Source organism: Protopterus annectens, chromosome 2.part2 (assembly GCF_019279795.1).
Source record: "Protopterus annectens isolate FY-2018-M chromosome 2.part2, PAN1.0, whole genome shotgun sequence".
In the NCBI taxonomy this organism is placed as follows: Eukaryota; Metazoa; Chordata; order Ceratodontiformes; family Protopteridae; genus Protopterus; species Protopterus annectens.
This window is the reverse complement of record NC_056730.1, coordinates 939,387,726-939,408,164: the sequence shown is the minus strand read 5'-3', so window position 1 is coordinate 939,408,164 and position 20,439 is coordinate 939,387,726. Positions and strand designations below refer to the sequence as shown.

At 37.1% G+C, this 20,439-nt stretch overlaps 1 protein-coding gene across 2 annotated transcripts in view; it reads right to left on the bottom strand.

Moving 5' to 3' along the window:
• XRCC4 (X-ray repair cross complementing 4) overlaps positions 1-20,439 on the bottom strand; it is a 3,243,137-nt gene that overhangs the window by 1,013,002 nt on the left and 2,209,696 nt on the right. For both annotated transcript variants that reach the window (XM_044064256.1, XM_044064257.1), the window contains exon 7: positions 1,798-1,942. In XM_044064256.1, coding sequence (XP_043920191.1) covers positions 1,798-1,942 — 145 coding nt within the window. The remainder of the gene's footprint in view (positions 1-1,797; positions 1,943-20,439) is intronic.

Below are 20,439 nucleotides of genomic sequence, written 5' to 3'. Positions count from 1 at the left end.
CCGAAAAGTAAGGGGTACAAAACAGTGGTAAAATCAGTGCTTCTACATGGCACAGAAACCTGGGTGATGAAAGCAAACCAGCACAGGAAGCCTGAGGTAATAAAGACGAAGTGCCAGTGATGGGCAGTGGGATAAACACTGTGGAGCAGATGAAGAAATGAAGACATCATAGCAGAAACCAAAGTAGTCCTAACTGCAGAGAAGGTAAATGAAAAGATATTACAGTGGCTCAGTCACATGTGCAGGAAAGCAGAATATGATTTGGTAAAGCAGATGAGGGAGATACAGGAAGAGAGCAAGAGATGAGAGGGTTGTCCAAACAAGAGATAATGGATTGTTTGAAACTGATCTGTGCCAGTTGGACATGACTGTCAAAGAAGGTAAATGGGTGTATTTGATTCAGGATAGATGATGACAGCTGATGTGTCACCACAACCCATGTAAAAATCAGAAAAAGAGTAGGTGATGGTTATGATGATGATGAACTCAAATGACAGAACTACTCATAAGCCAAAATACAGACTTTCTGCCGTGGTTGCTTGTAGAGATTGGTAAGAATGAGGACAAATTAAAACAGAGAAAAATGTAAATGGACTTCTGTGGTCTACTGTTAATGCTCTTTCTAATGGTAATGCTGCCACTTGGTGATACAAGTTGTAGCAATACAATATGCTAGCAGAGGTACCCAGCCTCCACTAAAGAAGGTCATGGGAGTTTTAATGCACTTCAGTCATCCAGAAGCACAAGAGGTTGACAAAGTATAATTCAAGTGGTTGTTGGTACAGCAATATCACTACTGCTCATAAGGCCAATGAACAAACATATGAAAATAAAGTAAAATGTCATAAAGTTAAGTAAAAAGGACTAAGTGACCCATGATCAGCAATGCCAATGTTGTACCACCAACTACCTGTATCATTCTTGCTATAGCTTCATAGACTGTTACTAGGCTAACAACCCAGGGAGCCTTTCTAAGCCTATCCAAGTTTTCCCTAAAGAATAATGATGTCCTGTATCAGAATAGGACACTGAGAGCCAGGCATTTATAAGCCACCTCTGTCCATAAGGGACATGGGTGCCAGGCCGGTGTAAATTTGCACTGGTCTAGGTTGCGCTTAAACTGGGTAAATAGACTAACTTAGCTTCACATGGATTGGAAACCTGTCCCATTAAAATACATGAAGTTTTTACAATGCTTTCCAGCACCTTTCCAACAAGTAATTTAAATATACAAAATTAAGACAAAAATACAGTTTTAAAAATTAATTAGTAAAATATGTTTATAAATATTCTGCTAAATCACTAAGCCAAATACACGAGTTAATTTATCTAGGTGTGTGTGTATATCTATAACTATAAAAATTATATAGTGTGTGCATATACATCCATCAATCCCCTACCCTTTTTCACATTTTTTTGCACGTGGTCAGGGTGTCACTTCAGCAGTGACAATCATATATCTATCTATCTATATATCTATCTATCTATATATATATATATATATATATATATATATATATATATATATATATATATATATATATATATTTTACCCTGGCATCATGCCACCCGACCTTAGTTCCCAGTGCATCTCTCGAGTAGACCAAACACACACACACACACACACACACACACACACACACACACACACACACACACACACACACAATCACATATAGGTGTGTCTGCATGAGTTTGTACTAATGATTTCAAAAGTGCAGGGAGAGGAGGTGTTTGGGCTGACAAAGAAAAGGAAAACTGGTGATGATGATAATAATAAGAGTTAAAAAAACAAACCTGCTTTTGGGCTGCTGAGCTGACTGCTTTGAAGACTTGCTTTCTATTTCTTCAGCCTTCTGCAATCGTTGTCTCCGCTTACGACTTGGAGCAATATCCATAATGTCCGGTGAAGTGTTGTCAATGGCCAAACTTGCAGTAGGAGCTAGCAGTGTTCAAATGAAACAGAATTATTTCCTGACATTGTGTGAAAACAAGCTCATACAGTCATAGCACCAAAAGAAAACCGTAGTATATCTGAAAAAGAATGAAAATGTACTGATGGCAAAGGCACCGTTCCAATTATACTAATATGAAGCTCAAGTCAGATAGGATCCCATATATATATATATATATATATATATATATATATATATATATATAGCTACCACTTGCATCGGTAACCCTGGAGCTTTACTATGATTAAGTAGTCTGCTTTGAATCACAATCAGAATTGAGAGAGACTCAAGTCATGTCTGCCAATTTCAGCAAATTACTTTATACCTCTTTTCTCACATTTTACTACTGTTGCCTTCTTGAAAAATAATTTTCTTATAAGATTTTTAACTTTTAATGCTCAGACTTGTTAAATACTCACACTCAGATCTCAGCTTGTGTTTTCCCACTATTTTTGCAGTTTACTTTACATTTTCAATATTTGTTTAATGTTTTTATTTTCTAAAACTGACCTTTTAAAACATGATTATGTACATCAGACGGTTCATGCTACCTTCTTTCATCCTTATAAACTGATGCTGTTTTCCTCATCTTCAACAAAACATCACTATTTCTACAGTCATGATACATCTCGTTCATTTAGAAGGCTGTTCTATTGTTACTTAACCACCTCCTTGTTTAATTCATTCCAGTGCTTTTTCTGCACTTCTAAATGTTTCTGCCACTCCATATATATGTGTTTTTGTTTCCTTTTAATTAAATGCATATACATCAACTTATTTAGCATCAGGTAATATAATCTATAGTTTATGTCTGACCAATGCATACCAGCATTGGCTGGATTTAAGCCTGCAAGCCTGTCTTATTAATTGTACAACATGATGTTAACAATGGAATACTATCTCACTTCCTAAAGATCATATAAAATTTGCTTTCTTACCTTTTTTCAGTAATTAATACGCAGTGGTGCAGTGGTAGCGTTGTTGCCTCACAGCAAGAGGATCTCCCGTTCGATTCTCAGCTAGTGTGCGGGGAGTGCCTTCTGTGTGGAGTCTGCATGTCCTCCCCACGGGTCGAGTGACGTTCCAAAAGACATGCGTGAATGGGCGTGCCTTCGTTGAAGGTTGGGTGTCGAGCTGGCAACTCGGCACCGTGAAAATCTACTGTCAATCACTAGCGGACCGGAGTTCCGCTGTGGCGACCCCTAACCCTGGGAAAAGCCGAAAGACAACAACAACAACTTTTTTTCAGTAATTATGCTCTCATAAGTAAAGTGGGCTTTCTGATTCCAAAATGTGTAGTTTCTTCACTGGAACTAAAGTAATCAAGTTTGAAAAACCTGAGTTTTATTTCCTGCAAACTGAGCAGCTGCCATGCAATAATGGAGTGGATAGGCATAATTTCTGTACTCTGCTGTAGATTTAAACACATAAAAACAACTCCCACTTCATGTCAAACAGAGCACCTCAATGGCCCTCTTCAAACACAATTTGGATGATTGGATGGGTAACCGTAAATTTACCCGGGGGTTCCACCTCTGTCCCTCTTGGACATAGGTATTAGGTGCTGATCTTTGAAATAAGGGTAGACCTTGGCTAGGCATGTAAGGGCTCTAGGGCCATTAGCCTAGTAACTTCCTATGATCCTATGTGCAACAAAAGGAGATACTGCCAGCACAGCTGTCTGGAATTTTGCAAACTGTTGTGTCATTTGTGAATATCAACATGATTCATATGCTTGTGTTACAAATGTATTAGAACTGTATGTCATATAAGATGGTTTGTACAGCTGTGTGTTGAACAGATATGTTGTAGAGTACTCAGCTTAAAGATGTATCCACAGTATACCCTACTGGAAAAGAATAGAAATGTATATAAACTATTGTAACTGTGTAAATGTATATGTTTTAACAGTGTGAAGTGGCACATAGAAGGTTAACTTGCCAAACTTCAGAAAAAATAGTTAAAATTAAGTAATTTTATAACCACATAAAAAAAGAGATGTTCTCTTTTAGTTTCAGTGCATCAGGAGACGATGTCTAGAACTAGAAGTTTTTGTATTGTCTTTAAATGTGGAAGAATGTAAATTATTTTATGACTTCCACCATTTGCCAAAAGCTCTAAGGTCTGTGTGTTTTCATAGGTAAATGCTAAATGCTACCAACTGCAGTGGGGGTTTTCACTTGGGATAGTCAGGTGACAAGAAGTGATATCATGCTGCAAGTATCCCAGCAGTAATATTTGAAATATTAAGTTAAGAACTCTCTGAGAGAGAATGTACATTTTGTATTTTGTCTTTGACCTGACAACATCAGCTGGAAAACCCACTCACCACATCTGTCTTGCCTTGCTATGAGTAAGTCAGTATAGGGTACAGTGAATTCTCTTAAATACAGTTAGGAATATAGTGAAGTATAGCTTAGATGTTTTCTTTATTTATTTGAGACTGTCCTGCAATGTTGTTTTAAATATTTCCTGTGATTTTGAACTCTGAAGTAACTGTGATTGTTTACTGAATATTTTCTTGTTCTTTTATTATTTATTATTAAATATAATTAAACCTTTCAATTGTGGCTGGTCTGTCTAGATATATTAAACAAACAAAAGACTGCAAAGAACGCAAGTAAAACAAAAACTAGATTGAGAAAAAACACTTTATAAATAGCAAAGCTTTCGGGTACAACCCTTCTTCAATACTAATACATAAAGGGTTCTACCCGAAAGCTTTGCTATTTATAAAGTGTTTTTTCTCAATCTAGTTTTTGTTTTACTGTCTAGACATATTGCAAGCTCTTAGTGTTCTTGCATATTTATTTGGTAACACTGTGTGGGCCACTCCTAAAAGCCTTGCTCTTGGTCAAACTACCATTTAGATTAACAGTAACATTACAAAGTAAGATTGGACACCCCTTGCTAACGGCCTTAAAGTAGGTGATAAGTAGTGGCTGGTGGCAGTAAAAACTGCCTTACAGTCTGGCAGAAGGGGCATAGCTAGTAAACCTGTGCCAGCCTTTTTCAGGTAGGTAGGTGTGTGTGTGTGTGTGTGTGTGTGTATAAATCAAATCTCAAAATGTGTGTGTCAGCTACTTGGACACTGACATGAAGCACTGGTTGGACAGACAAGATGCTGGAGGCCTTGGCTTGGCCACACAGCTGAGATCTCAACTCTATAGCTGGGCCAGTGGGGAGTCTTATTGGGGATCCGAAGAAAGAGGGAGAAACCAGCCCCAGACTGACTGTGGTCTCTGTGTCCTCTTAAGGGAAATTGCACTTCACTGTGTGTGTGTGCTTGTCATCCTCCCAGTGTGCAGGTCCCTCACTTGCCAGTGGTGAGGACTGAGGTTCCTTGATTACTGGTCCAGTGGTGGGGCATCACACTATGATTCTATAAATAGTCACTCATGCAGTCAGTTAATATATCACAAAATAACTCAATGCCCTATATTTAAATAAAAAGTAAGAAAAGAGAAATTAAACAGGATAGGACTCCTAACAGAGTATATAACACATTGTAATTACACAGCTATAACACTGTAGAAAGAAGTTACTATGGGGTAATCATGTTTAGGAAGAGAAAGTACAGTTGTGTAAATTTCAGATGTCATTCTCTTCACTGTTGCAGTATTTTTCACCTTATGGATCTCCTACCAGGGATAGAACAACATCAGGTCAGTGTACCAAAGCCTTTAGATTTTGTATGCACAGTACGTCACACGTGCTCCTCACACAGGATGTACGGCATAAAGGTGATGTACAGACACAGTTACCCAGAATGGAGTTTCCCCAATAGAAAACAGTCTTCATAGTACAAAAAGGAAGCCATGCACATCCAAAGGGAGAAAATGAAAATGGAAAAGAGTGACCCTCAGCCAGAAGGGTTACAAAAACAAAACCAAAAGAAAAAGGGGTTAGAAGGAGGGACTGCATAATGCAACAGTAAAGAGAAGAACAGCTACTGTTTGGGTAAGATTTTGCAGAACTTTACCATGTCACTGTACATTACTGTTGCCATGTTCTTCACCTTAGGGAAGAGTACAGAAGTTCAAGATGCAGGATGCCTTCAAGAAACTGTATGACCTTAAAATGAGAAACCAAAGGAGGATTCAATGGCAGACAGGCAGAAATAGCTGATGAAGGGACCATTACAGAAGAATAGGCCAAGCCAGACTGGAGCAACTCACACAAGTAGGAAAGAACCAGAGGGACCCCAGCTGAAAAAGGGTCCTGGCTTTGAGCATGATACCAGACAGACAACCTTTTCTATTTGGACATACAAGACTTTCTGATTGCAGATTTCCTTGCCTCCTGAAAGGAGATGCTTAAAAGGGATCAAAAGGCTATCACTCACAGTGTCAGTTGAAGAGTGGGCAAGTGACGATGGATGAGTGATCTCTTGTCTTGTGTGAGGAGGTCCAACTAGTGAGGGAACTTGTTGTGATTGCCACAACCAGATGCAGTAAAAGGGGGAATCAATGCTGTAGTGGCAAAAAAGGTGTCACTAGCAAGATTTCTGGGGAGTCCAGCTGAATCGTCTGCAGGAGTCTTGGAATTAGAGAAAGGGGAAAGAAGGCAATGAGAAACATCCCATCTTTCTTCCACGCCATATGGCATGGCACTCTGGAACAGAAAGAAGGGAGCTACCCATTCAGAGAGGAGGCAAAAAGATCTGTCTGAGGAGTATCCACCAATAGGCTATGTCCAGAAACAAATCTCTATGAAGTATCCATTTACAAGCCTGTGTTTTGGACCTGCTCAAAGAGTCTGCCACTAGATTGTGCTCTGAAGGAATATACACTGCCTGAAGAGTTAGCTGATTATTGATAGTAAGATCCCAGGCTTGAAGAGCCAGCCTGAAAAGAACGTAAAACTGTGTGACCCCCCCCCCCCCGCTTAACATACCACATCACTGTGGTGTTGTCTGTGTAAACCTTCAGGGAGCCTGGAAAGAGCATAGGGTGAAAAGCCTGAAGGACCGGAATCAGAAATTTCATCTCTTTGATGTTGATATGGTTTGACTTCTGATGAGGTGCCCAGAGACCCTGAACTTTCAGGTGACCACAGAAAGCCTCAAACCCCATGTCTAAAGTGTCGGTGAACAGTTCTTGAGAAGGAACTGGCAGCTGAAAGGGAATGCCTGGTTTGAGTGTAAGTTGCTAAATCCACCACTCAAATTACACTTGAGACAAGGAAGGAGAGGCTCTCTGAAATCTAGAAGGTGGCAATGCTGAAGCCAAACTGACTTGAGGCAGCACTGAAACTTCCACACATGTAGTCTAGCAAGAGGGAGCAATGGAATATAAGAAGCCAAGAATCCTACGGCCCAAAACAAAACTCCCTGGCTAGAATGGCAGGCAGAGGAAACACAGACTGAAAGAAAGCTGTCAAGGATAAAACATTTGGAGGTGGAAGAGAAGCTAACATTGGCACGGTCTGAACCCTGCAGCCCAGATACACATGATCCAGACAGAGAGGCAGGACAAACTTTTAGAAGTTGATAATGAACCCCAGATTTTGAAGCAGATATGATGACCTCCAGAGCCTGTAATAGGCAACTGGGAGAGGGTGCCTGAATCAACAGGTCATCTAAAGAAGGAAAAATCTGAATGTCTTGGAGCTTGCAAAAGGCAATCACAGGAGAGCTAGGCATTTTATGAATATCATTGAGGCAGCAGACAGGCCAAAGGGCAAAGCACAGAACTGAAAATGAGAGAAAGAAACAGAGACATGCAAAAAATTCCCGAAAAAAAAGGGTGACTAGGAATATGAATGTAGGCATCCTTCAGTTCTAAGGACACCAGAAAAGCCTGGGGCAGAAACAGAGGAAACGTGGTTTGAAGAGAGAGCATCTGAAAGGAAGGAACCTTGAGAAAGGTGTTCATCAGTAGAGATCCAGAACAGGCCTTTGAGTGTCCTCCTTTTGAGCAATCAGGAAAATTCTGGAATAGAATTGCTTTCCTACTTGGGAAAGAGGAACGGGCTGAATAGTAACCTAGTCCACAAGGGACCAAAGAACTTTTGAGAAATGACAAAGCTGCTCTTGGGAGGTTTCTGTTTGTGACAATCCTTAAAGGGAATTTGCCTCTCACACTGACATTTTCAGGGCACTTATCTGATGTGTATACAGCAAAGAACATTCAGACTGACGACTGATGATGGTGTTCAGATTGGCAGCAAAGAAGTTCTGGGTAACTGCATCTGTACATCACCTTTATGTCCTACATACTGAAACAATGATACAGGAGGACATCTAGGGATATGTGAATCACTGCACTGATAGCATACAGTAAAGTATGTTTGTGTATACCACTAACTGGATTAGTGATGGAATGAAAAATGTTCATTGAACTGAATGAGCTTCTCAGCAGGGTCCACTTATATGTGGGACTGGGTACTGAGAGCAGTAGCTGGGGGAAATTAGACTGCATGCAGTAGCAAGTTCCATATACAGGTGGAGCTGTATTGTAGGCTTCAGGGGTCAAAGGGGAGGGTGCAACTTAGGATCATACACATGCATGATATGGTATAAAAACAGATACTTTCCAAATTCCCATGGCTTGCAATATTCTGCTTTCAAAAACAGATCCAAGTCCTTGGTGAGATAGCAGTCTTGCATGCCCACCCATCATCCCAGGTGGGAAGAATACATGTATGCAGCCAGGTCACCCTAGAGATGAAGCTCCTGCGCTGGAAAGCCTCATGGCCATGTAACTCCACCTATACGTCAAACCTGAATTCCTGTTATTAAGTCCAGGTTGGACATAAAGGTAGTTGTCACCAGATGACACAGAATCAGGAAATAATTTCACAGCTGCTCTGCATACAGTACACACTAACACAAGTTTTTTTTTTTCTTTTTTTTTCAACTTAAATGTAGCCCTAGTGATGTAACTAAATTAGTTTTCTCTGGATTCTGAACAACACACATCCTCATGAATAATGATTTCACTGTTTCATATTTATGTAAAACAAGTAGCAGCAAATTATACACACGCCTAAAAGGATATGAAAGTATTCAGCCTCAGCCCCATACTTTCTTAATTCCTGTCAGCAAACTGAAATATGCATACATCTCATTTATACTTCATGTTCTGAAATGGTACCCACATTCTTTCTGGAAACAGAACTTAGAAGGGTTTTGTTTTCAAACTCCTTACAAAACTGCACCATCAAAGTTTCAGCACTTCCACATTACTTCCAGAGCCACACTTTAGTTTTAGGAAGTGTAAGTTCTTAATGTGCAGCAAAGTTCTTCTATCCACTATACAAGAGCAGCATTTTTTCTGAATCATCATTCTTCCATCAGGAGTCATATTTGTTAACATACAAGTGTTTGACTGTTTAATTTGATTTGACTGTTTAATTTGATTATTTTTAACACATTCTAAAAGTGGCCAAACTATTAAAAAATAACTACAGAAAACAAAATTTAATAATTTGAATGGCACCATATTTTATTCTATTCCTTCAACTATCTTGTCATCTTCATGTTAGAAGCTGCTGTTTTCTGACCAGTTATAGCCAAGAGCAAACAGTCTCACAACAGATCAAATCATGCAAAAGCACTTGCATAATCTTCATTCTTAAGGCTCTCAAGTTAAAAAAACGAGTTATCCTCTAGATTCTACCTAAATTTTGCAAAAATTGCTACTTCCTTCTTCTTTCTGTTATCTACCATGTTTTTCCTGAAGTATCCCTTACACAGAATAATAGTTTTATATGAGGTGATTAATAGCCAATTAGTTTAGGTCAGCTGCCATTTGATCAAAATAATTTTTCAGAAGGAACTTCCAAGGTGGTTGCAAACTGATCAAATGCTTAATTTCAGCTATCTGGTGTGAAAACAGAAACTAAGAAAACAGGGCCAGCAAAATTGTCAGTTTGGATAGAATTCATTAACTAACTAGTATGTACACTGTTTGCATGCCAACAAAGAAGAAATTTGGAGAACAAAAACTAAAATCAACCAGAAAAGGTGAAGAGAAAGCACTGGCTGGGAAGAGATCTGCAGATGTTTGGCAGTAATTTAATGGAAAAACAAAAAAAAACAAATCAAATGTACTCAAAGGTGAGTAAATCAGAGACAGTAGCCATCCTGGCATTCTTAATATTTTAATGCATTTAATACACTGCACAATTTAGTTTTATTTAAAAGTAGCCACTTCACTTTTTAAGGCTAAAAGTTAATCTGCTCTGAAAGCACCCAAGCTGTTCTTTTTTTTACATCTTGGAGGGAAATAAGGATTAGAAACTAACAGACAGCAATCAGATTAAGTGAGAACACAGGCTGTAACATGCACTTTAGCATGGATAACCTTAATTTTAGATTAGGTAATGCCTGTGAGTGCAGCTGTCAGTTTGGTGTTATTGTTCCTATCTGGAAGGCTAAACTTCATTTGTTAAAAATGTACATAGTTTTGTGTGTTTGTTCTTAAATACTATGAGATGGGGTGTTCTGAAAATGTATTTAGTTTTCTGAGGTGGTCATTAAAGCATAAAGTCTTGAAAAATGTGATATGGGTTCAAATGGAGTTGAAAAGAAATAACTGTATAAGAGATCAGTGTGTACATGTAAGATAAAAGTTGAAAATACACATTCAAAAAACAGTCATGTATAACAGCTGGGAACAATAGCTTTTTATCATAATGGCCTCTAGCCATATTATCTTGGAATATAAATGGCCTTACTTGTATAAACAAAAGAGTATTACATTATATTACGAAATGAAGAGTACAAATGCAGTGCTGCAGGAGACATATTTGGAAAGAAATGAGCATGCAAGTAAAGAAAGGATTTCAGGATGGATATTCAGTAGAATGTGAGGGACAAAAAAAAGAGGAGTAATAATACTAACTGCTAGACAGTATCTAAGAGTGATAGAAGAGGAAGAAAAAAAAAAGACTAATGATAGATTTGTGGTAGAAATGGGCTATTGGCAAGGGAGAAGGATTATGCTTGATAGAGATTGTATAAATTAAAATGCTTTCCCCAAAATTATACTGTGTGTGCAGCAAAAGAAAATATGGCTTGCTTTGCAAGAACAGTTAATTTCTTGTAAATGTTCAGCTTAGATATTAATAACATATAGCTGTGGGCTTACTGTAAAGGCATCTTGTTATAGAAAAAAGGACATTGACTTTCTTTGAGCTTTCAAATGCAGAAATAAATTAAATAAAATACAGACAGTTCAACTGACACAAAGATGAAGTGGAGAGACTTTTTGTGAAGTCTTCAGATACAGCCTAATCAAAGGAGAACATAAATCATGCAAACCAGAAGAACAAGTCACAAGGACATTTAAAAGTCTGTATAAACTGGACAGTATGTTTCACTCTTTAGTGACGTTTTTGGACTGACTGTTCATCGGTTTATAGTTATTTGTGTCTAGCCATGTTATAATAGAATTGAAATAACTCTGACAGTATTAACTGCCTGGCAAGAATTTCTACTAATACAGATAAATATTAATGGATACAGTAGTACCGTGTCTGTCAGCCTAGCTCTACGAATAATATTTTACAGTGATAATAATATTTTACAATGGTGAGCCTAGCCCACTGGCCACAACCTTTTTTTATCCGTTATCAACAGTTAATTTTTCATAAAGGCCTTAAATTTTTCGTGAATTCACCAGATTGAAAGTTCCAGTGCATCAACAGATCAACAGTTTCAGTACTCCGTTAGTGGATACAGAGTGACGCCATAGAAGCTGTCTTGCGATGTTCCACTATCAATTCATCTGTTGAAGGACACCGTGTCTTTTAAGTGACTTCAGCCTGATCACCTGTTTGTCATCTACACAAAATATGGTAAATTCTTCACAGTTATAACATGGATGCCAGTACAGTTAACTTTACAATGCCAACATATTGTAGATACAAATTTACATGGTTTAAACCTTCTGTGTCAGACATCAAATGTAAATCTAAAATGTTTAATGTTAAAAATTTAGATAACAGTTGTGTTTGTAAATGTATAAATGCCTATAATCCATACATAACAAAATGTACAGCAATTCATAAAGACTGTTTTTTATGTGAAAGTAACTTTCCAAACTTATGTCTATCTTGTCACAGGAGTCTAGTATGTAAACCATACCATAAGATATATCCTATTCTGATAAACAATCTGTTTGATTCTAGCGTTGTTAGTTCTTCCCATATACAACAGTTAAATGTACCTTCTACAGTCACCCAAATCTCATACAGTACAAGTGGATGCAATTATTGCCACTAATGTAATACACTACATAACAATTTTATTTATAGCAAATATTGCAAATGCATAGAAAGAAGAAAGTTCTAACATAATAGTTTGTTTGTGTCTTTCGGCTTTTCCAGTTCTAACATAATAGTGTGTGCTATTAATATTAACCTTTTAAAGAAAAGGTTTTTCACAGCTTTTCAAAATTTCCCTAGAGACAGTAGTAAGGGACAATAATGCCATTTAGAGGAACAGACTCAGCATAGCATTCAGACTTTACATAATGCCATTTCTGGTTTAACGTAACAGTCAGATAGAGCCCAACAACATTTACTAAGGGCACAAACTACAGAGGTTAATCTGACAAGACAGTTACAAAACGCCCAGCAAGGTTTACAAGGGGTATAAAATACACCAATTGTCATTGGGGAGGGTTCAGCAGAAATGACAGTTATTTCTCCTACTGATATATACCAATAGTCTTATTTATTGCAGACTGTGCCTGCGGTAGCGTTGTCGCCTCACAGCAAGACGTTGTCCCGTACGATTCTCAGCTAGAGCGTCTTCTGTGTGGAGACATGCGTGAATGGTCGTGCCTTCGTTGAAGGTTGTGCGTCAGGGCTGGTAACTCGGCACGTAAAAATCCACTACCAAACATTAGCGGACCGGAGTTCCGCTGTTGCGACCCCTAACTGGGATAAGCCGAAAGACACAACAACATTGCAGACTGTGCCTCAGTGGCAAGACAAGAAAGTAATTTTGTTTCAATATGTTGGCATTTAAACAATGGTTGACATACACTGTGTAGTCTATTTAAAATGATGCTTTATTTAAATGTTTTTTTGCATTTACACATGCCAGTTTGGGTCAGAAGGGGATTCATCAACAGTGTTGGCAAACCCCTAAAACATGATCCAGTACTACGGGAGTTATAGGAATTGATTCCCAAAATGATTTACAGGGAAAGTTTAGTATTGTCAAAAAGGCACATAAAAATGTAATACAGAAGAGACTACAGTAAATGCTTTGGCAGATGTCAAAGCTCAACAGCAAGCAGCTGAAACTGGTGAGTGTCTAGACTCGCAAAACTGCTTTAAACACACAGACAAGGCAATGTCAGTTTAATTAAAAAAAACTATCTGAAAATGATCGGACAGTCTAAACAGCATGACAGAAAAAACAAAATAATGTTTTGGTCAGGCAAGATGGTATGTTGAAGCAATTCCGTCTTTCTGCAAAATGCAGATGCAGCTTTAAAATCAGTTTCTGATAGACAAATAGAGAGAGAGATTACACATCTCAAACTCAACTAGAGGAAGACAAAGCCAGAGTGCTAGACAGTTTAAAAGAAGTGTGCAGTACTGCAGATGCACATAGGAAATGTACAAAAACAGCTTGTAAACTAAGTGGGGAAAGGAGGGGGATGTAATACATGGTGTGATGAAAAAACTAACACATGGGGAACAAGAGCAGCGTCTGCTCCACCAGAGTTACAGACAGAAACATAACAAAGTTCAGAAAAACAGGTGATATGTTTTATTTGTAAGAAAATAGGCCACATTAAACAGGATTGTCCATATTACAAAAGATGGAAGGAAAGTCAAACACAAAAGGGTATCTATGCAGATAATAGTGCTTCTTCAAAATCCAAAAATAGGGAAAGAAATCAAGATAAAGAAAATTAATTAAGGGAGAATCAGTCACAGGAACAAACACAGAGGGATACAGAAAAAAAATAAAGTATACCCTGTGGAATACACAGAAAACCCGCCATATAATCCCACACACGGTGCAAGTCAGGAATTAAAATGTGAAATTGAAAGTACAAAGTACACATTAGACAGGGAAGACACTAACAGTCGACAGGGAACAGAACATGCAGTCTGTGTAATCAGAGACATACCCAGAAAAGCAGATCAGAATGAATATGATTCTAATTAAGGGTGTGCCCCCCCCCCCTCACCCAAGTAACCTTTCTCACAAATTTTAAACGTGGAAAGAACGGACGCCTGTAAGTGGACATATAGGTGTAGGGAACACTATGAAAAGATGTCCTACTTGATACAGGGGCAACAGTCTCAGTCCCTAACAGTTACCTGTAAATCAGTTCAAAAAAAATCTTACATTCAAGGCTTTGATGGCAGCACTTGCATGGCCATAAGCAGTAAGCCAGTTAAAATATGTTTCACGGAAAATGCATCTTCAATACAGGGTACATTTCTTATGAATTCCAGTTGCTGAACAACAATCTTTGGGGTTGATATTCTCGGCAAACTGGGAATAGTAATTGATTTCAATAACAAGGTTTTATGGTCAGCCACAACAAAAGACATTTGGGATACAGCTCAGCAATTTCCTTGCTTTGTAACTGACGTAAGTAACTATAAAAAAGACATTACCAAGAGACATTCACAACTGCAGGATAAATGAAAACAGGTAAATCATAAATAGAAAAGAGCATATAAGCAAATAACCTGGAAACATCAGGGTACACAGAAAAAGGAGGTAAGCAATAAACAGAAGGAAGGACAAACCCCTTGCCTTACTGAAAAGGGTAATTAGAAACACTAACAGTATAATAAAAATGGTAAATTATGACCAGTAGAATATGGGAATAATCCTCCCTATAACCCAGATCATGGCAGGCAATAGGCATTAAAGCAATAAATTAACGCAATACATGTTATCAGTTCACAGCAAAAGTACAGGGATCTTTTAAACTCAATGTAAATTAATTAAACAAAGGAGACAGGAAAAGACAAAAAAATATATTACTTTACTGGTTTGATAAGCCATTACGGATTCAGAATAAACACAGAATAAGCTACAGACATACAGACACAGTGTAAAGTTAAAGTTAATACAGATACAGATACAGTGTAAAGTTAAAGTTAATACAGATAATGCAAATGGTATATGCAAAACTAAACAATGCAATTAAATGTTGGGTAGGTAAGTCCACGTCTATGTCTGAAAATGGAGTAACATTTAAGGCAGTACCTATGACAAATCCTAAATGACAAAAGGTTCTATGGTAATAAGAGAGGGTCAACCCCCCCCCCCCCACACACACACACACACACACACACACACATTAAATGTACAGTATGTCTCCAAAGGCAGCTTATGCATACAGGAAACAGGATCAATACTGGTAAAAAACAGTGACTGTAATGTCATATTTTCAAAACAATGTCTTACACAAAATATAACAGCAAATAGTCTTATAAACAAACTAGTACAGCAAGCACATTAGTCAGACTAGTGTAACTGCCATCCTGGCAATAATACACAGGAATACATACAGGTAGTAAAGTAGAGTCATTAAAAAAAACAATAAAAACTTAGACAAATAGCATTTTTCAGCTAATAAAAATCCAAGCAAAAGCAGCACACCATGTTGATTCATAAAAATCTGTGAAAGTTAATAACAATCAAACAGTATCAGTACGGTAACAGTCTGTTAACAGTCTTAAAAAAGAAAAAAGTAATAGTCTGTTTAAATTTTATTCTATAATAGCAATCTATGGACAAGACAAGGCAATTTAAAAAAATGTACATACAAGGCAATGCAAATAAAACAGCTGCAAAGAAAAAAATGGGGAGAGATACTCATATAATAGATCACGAGAACAGGGACATCATGATCAGATACCCGATTTCAATATATTTTTGGACATGCAAAATTTGTTTGCAAAGGCATGTAACAAGTCAAATTGTTGGGTTTTTAGCCAGATTCCTTACAGAGGGAAAATGCCATTACATGCAGTTGCTGTAGAGATTACACATACAGGTTTTATGTTTAAAGAATCTAATAAAAATAGAGTTGTAAAACAATCAGCAATAAAAGAACATTTACAGTTGATGGAAATAGAAAAATGGATACTAAAAGAAAGGGACAGTCAGAGTTGCTACTTTACACCAACTCTGGTCATGTGAAAAAGCTTGAGTATAAAATAAAAACAGCATGGGAGTTAACACATAATGCTTCTTTTAAGGAAGAGATGAAAGAAGAAAAATTCTGTTACACAGATTATGTAGTTCCAATAATGAGAATTACTCGCACATTACCAGAGGACATGATCAAAAATCACCAGAAAAAGAGGGAGGTTCATGATAAAATTATAGGTAAAGATTTTAAAACAGCTGAACATAGGAAATGGTATTATTTCAGGAGCTGAAAATCTTCACTGGTATGGTGCCACTAAGGCAATATGGAAAGTTACAAAGTTGATAGCAAATGCAACTTATGGAGCTATCTCAGATATAACAGAGGAGATGTGTTAATAAAACTGTCAAACAAGTAACTGTTAACAATGAAGAAAGTCTATTAAGTACAGAGGTTTCTAATACAAGGTTTTGCCTTGTAAAGCAAGGGTTAACTTGACAAGATTTAGAAATAAATGCTTCTGTGTAACTGCAAGGCTGACAACTTGCTTAAGCAAGCATGAAAGCAGTTAAGAATAAATAAGTAATAACGGCTATTTGTCTATGGTGGGGTATTATAACTTCCGCATTAATTGCTCTTATCATCATTATAAGATTTGTGTTAATAAAAGTATTAATCAAGTAACAGCTGTTGGTAATGTAACATTGTATGAAAAGATAGCACTGAATGCAAGGGATTCGTATGTTGCAACAGACCAAGGGATTCAAAGTACTGAAGATCATATTGTGTTGTAAATTGTCTTACAATTTTCTTGGTTTTAATTAAAAAGGGGGAATTGAGAGAGACTGTATAAATTAAAATGCTTTCCCCAAAATTATACTGTGTGTGGAGTAAAAGAAAATATTTGCTTTGCAAGAACAGTTAATTTCTTGTAAATGTTCAGCTTAGATTTTAATAACATATAGCTGTGGGCATGCTGTAAAGGCACCCTGTTATAGAAAAAAGGAAGTAGACTTTCTTGAGCTTTCAAATGCAGAAATAAATGAAATAAAATACAGACACTTCAAGTGACGCAAAGATGACATGGAGAGACTTTTTGTGAAGTCTTCAGATACAGAATAAGCAAAGAAGGACATAAATCATGCAAACCAGTAGAACAAGTCACAAGGACATTAAAAATAACACTGGTTGACATTTAAAAAGAGTATATAAACTGGACAGTATGTTTCACTCCTTAGTGACGTTTTTGGACTGAGTGTTCATCGGTCTATAGTTTGTGTCTAGCCATGCTATAATAGAATTGAAATAACTCTGACAGTATTAACTGTTTGGCAAGAATTTGTACCAATACAAATAAATATTAACAGATACAGTAGTATGGTGTCTGTCTGTCAGCCTAGCTCTCTGCTAATAATATTTTAAAGTGATAATAATATTTTACAATGCTGGCATGTATTTATATTCTGTCAAAAACTTATTATGGAGCTTAAGACAATTTTGAGAAATAATCAGCTTTCAGCAAGGAATATTACTGTATCAGAGGCACCTACAAGAAAAAATATAACAGAAGTAGGTAGATTTCTGAAGAAATATATGAAAATGTTTTCTGTAGAAGATGTGAATTCAGTGGTAGATGAAACAAACAAAGTAGTATACAGATGCCTCTGAGTCTGTGTGTCAAAAATGTCCTAAATATCTTAGGAATCCATGTACTAACTTCCAGGAAAACAATCTACTACTGCATATTATTTAACATATTACAACTTTTTAAATGTAAATACACACAGGCATTTTGCAGGTCGACTTTCCATAATATGCAAGATATGTGTTTAATTATAAAGGCTATAAGCAATGAAAAAAGGGATGAAACTTCAAAAGACAGTTGCAAACATAACAACTAGGTACAATTTTATAAGTACTCCATAAATCATTAGAATACTGTTTTCCATTGTAAATCCTCGTAAACATACGATGCCTTTGCTATGCAATTCCTTTTGGATTACATGTCTTCCTATCTTAATATCTCTATGAGATGCTAGATCCTCTGTTTTGATGTCACAGACTGTTAAAAGAGAGTAACTGTGATTTCCAAATGAGTGCACTTTTGATCTCAGACAGACAGCAGGTCATGCAACGACAAACTGCTGAAGAATAACCGCTTTGTTTCAATGAACAGTATGTCATAAATGATCTTCAGGGAACAAAATTTAAATGTCTATATAATATGAATATTTTAATAATTAGGATAGTAGTGAGCAGTCTGACCAACAAATCAGATCACAAAGGTCTGCTAAGGTCCACAAAGATAAACCCCTTACTACTGAATATGAGCAGAAAAAGACACAAACGAACCTCTATAAACCAGGTTAAGGCTGCAGTTCACACATTTTATAGGGTATTGAGCAGTGGGTTAAACCAGAAGCAGTCTGCAGTTAAGCTGGTGAATGGTTTACCTTGAACAGTGAAATCTAACTCAGACCTGTATAATTATTTTTCCGTTTAGAGGAATATGATCCCTAAGAGGTAGGAGAGGCTTTTGAAAGGATGTCAACAAAGTGTCTCATGCTAGAGGAACTCCTCTTCTAGCATGTAATGGAACTTACTATGCTGTATACTATCAGAATATTCACTTCTGCTCATTCATATCCTTTGACCACAGCCTCACTAGTGCACCCATATAAAACTGAGTATTCCCTAAATCATTCTTTCTACTTGATTACAACAAGTGCTTCACTACACTGTAGCACTATGAGCTGTCCAACAGGCTTTATTAATTCTTTTGCCTTACTTAAAAGCAACATTAAAGTCACTAGTGTAACATTTGAGGACACACACCACATCCTGCATGAGCACTTTGAACTTGGCCCAGAGTTTAATAAATTATCCCAATGAACAGCTTCAAACACATTTCTGCTCAATTCATTTAGACCTCCTTCCTGTAGTTCTTGTATATAGATATGCAGGTAAAATGCTTAGATTATTTCGGATCATATATCAGCCAACACCATAAACTGCACCTAAATGTTTTCTTTGAATTTTCTTTACAACAGGTGTAGATTTTCTATGAAAGTGCAGTATATTTGGATTTTAAGTTACTCTTAAGCAGCAAAACTAAACTACTACACAAAACGGAAAAGGACATATGAGACTTAATTCCAACTGAATCCACTGAGCTCATCTCTATTTTGACTCTGCTCCCTACCAGGTGTAGCATCATCTGCAGTAGCTCTTGACAATTTGCACAACATGACATCAGCAGAGCCCTACAACATGTAAGCTTCCTATTCCTTCCTCTTATATGGTTCATACTGTACAGTAAACATCCCTTCCAAAAATTGTTCACACAGCAATCCACAAAAGTGCTCCACCAGCTCTGAAGTGTGAGAACATTTATCTAGCACTAGTCTTATACCTTCTAACTGCTAGGTACATTTTCCCCACTGATACATTTAACCAGCTGGCTCTAATCAAATATAACGTCTGCCTTACAATCTTGAAATCTATCAGCTGCTCTGCTGGGGGAGAGAATATCACCTTCCTAACCTATGCATGAAGAACTGCCTCTGGGCAGTTAGTATGTAACAACTTCTCATTTTCTGTTTATGCTTAGAGCCACTGAGGAAAGAAAAGTGATCATCATATACAACAGTCATCAAATCCTGTTTCACAGGAATGAAAGTAAGCTTGTTCATTTATTTATTTGGGGTAAAGTAATAATCCACATGGAACTTTTCAAATTTTGCTCTAGAGTACTGACTAAGTGACTTGAGTCACAAAGCAGCCAAATGAAGGCTTTGGGAAAGACACCCTTAACTACAGGAAGCAGCTTAACAGTTTATAGCCTTAATCTGTTGCATATTCCATCTAAATAATCTTTATCAGCAAAGATTATAATGCTGTTGTCCTAAGAAGTTATAGTTCTTCTGAATGATTTTCAGGATCTGCTCTTTCCTGGAGAACAAACTGAACAAGGCTACCAGATTCCAAACAACACCAATTGCTTTAGTTCAAGAATTTCGAATAACAAATTTTATGATAAATACACACACACATATATAAATATATATATGTACGTATATGTGTGTGTGTGTGTATGTGTGTGTGTGTGTGTATATATATATATATATATATATATATATATATATATATATGGATTCCTATTACAAGAACGAAAGTTCACTACTTCAAACTTGTAATAGGAAGCCTCACTTCTGCGAATGTTCACTTTAATGAAAGTGAACTTTTGCGTAAATGCACTTCACCGAAAACACCGCAGCACAGTGGAGGACATAAAAAATCATCTATGTCCTCCACTATGGTGCGATAGTCACGGACCTTAGGGTTAGGGCACGGGTTAGGGTAAGGGGATAGTTAGTAAAGCTATTCCCTTACCCTAA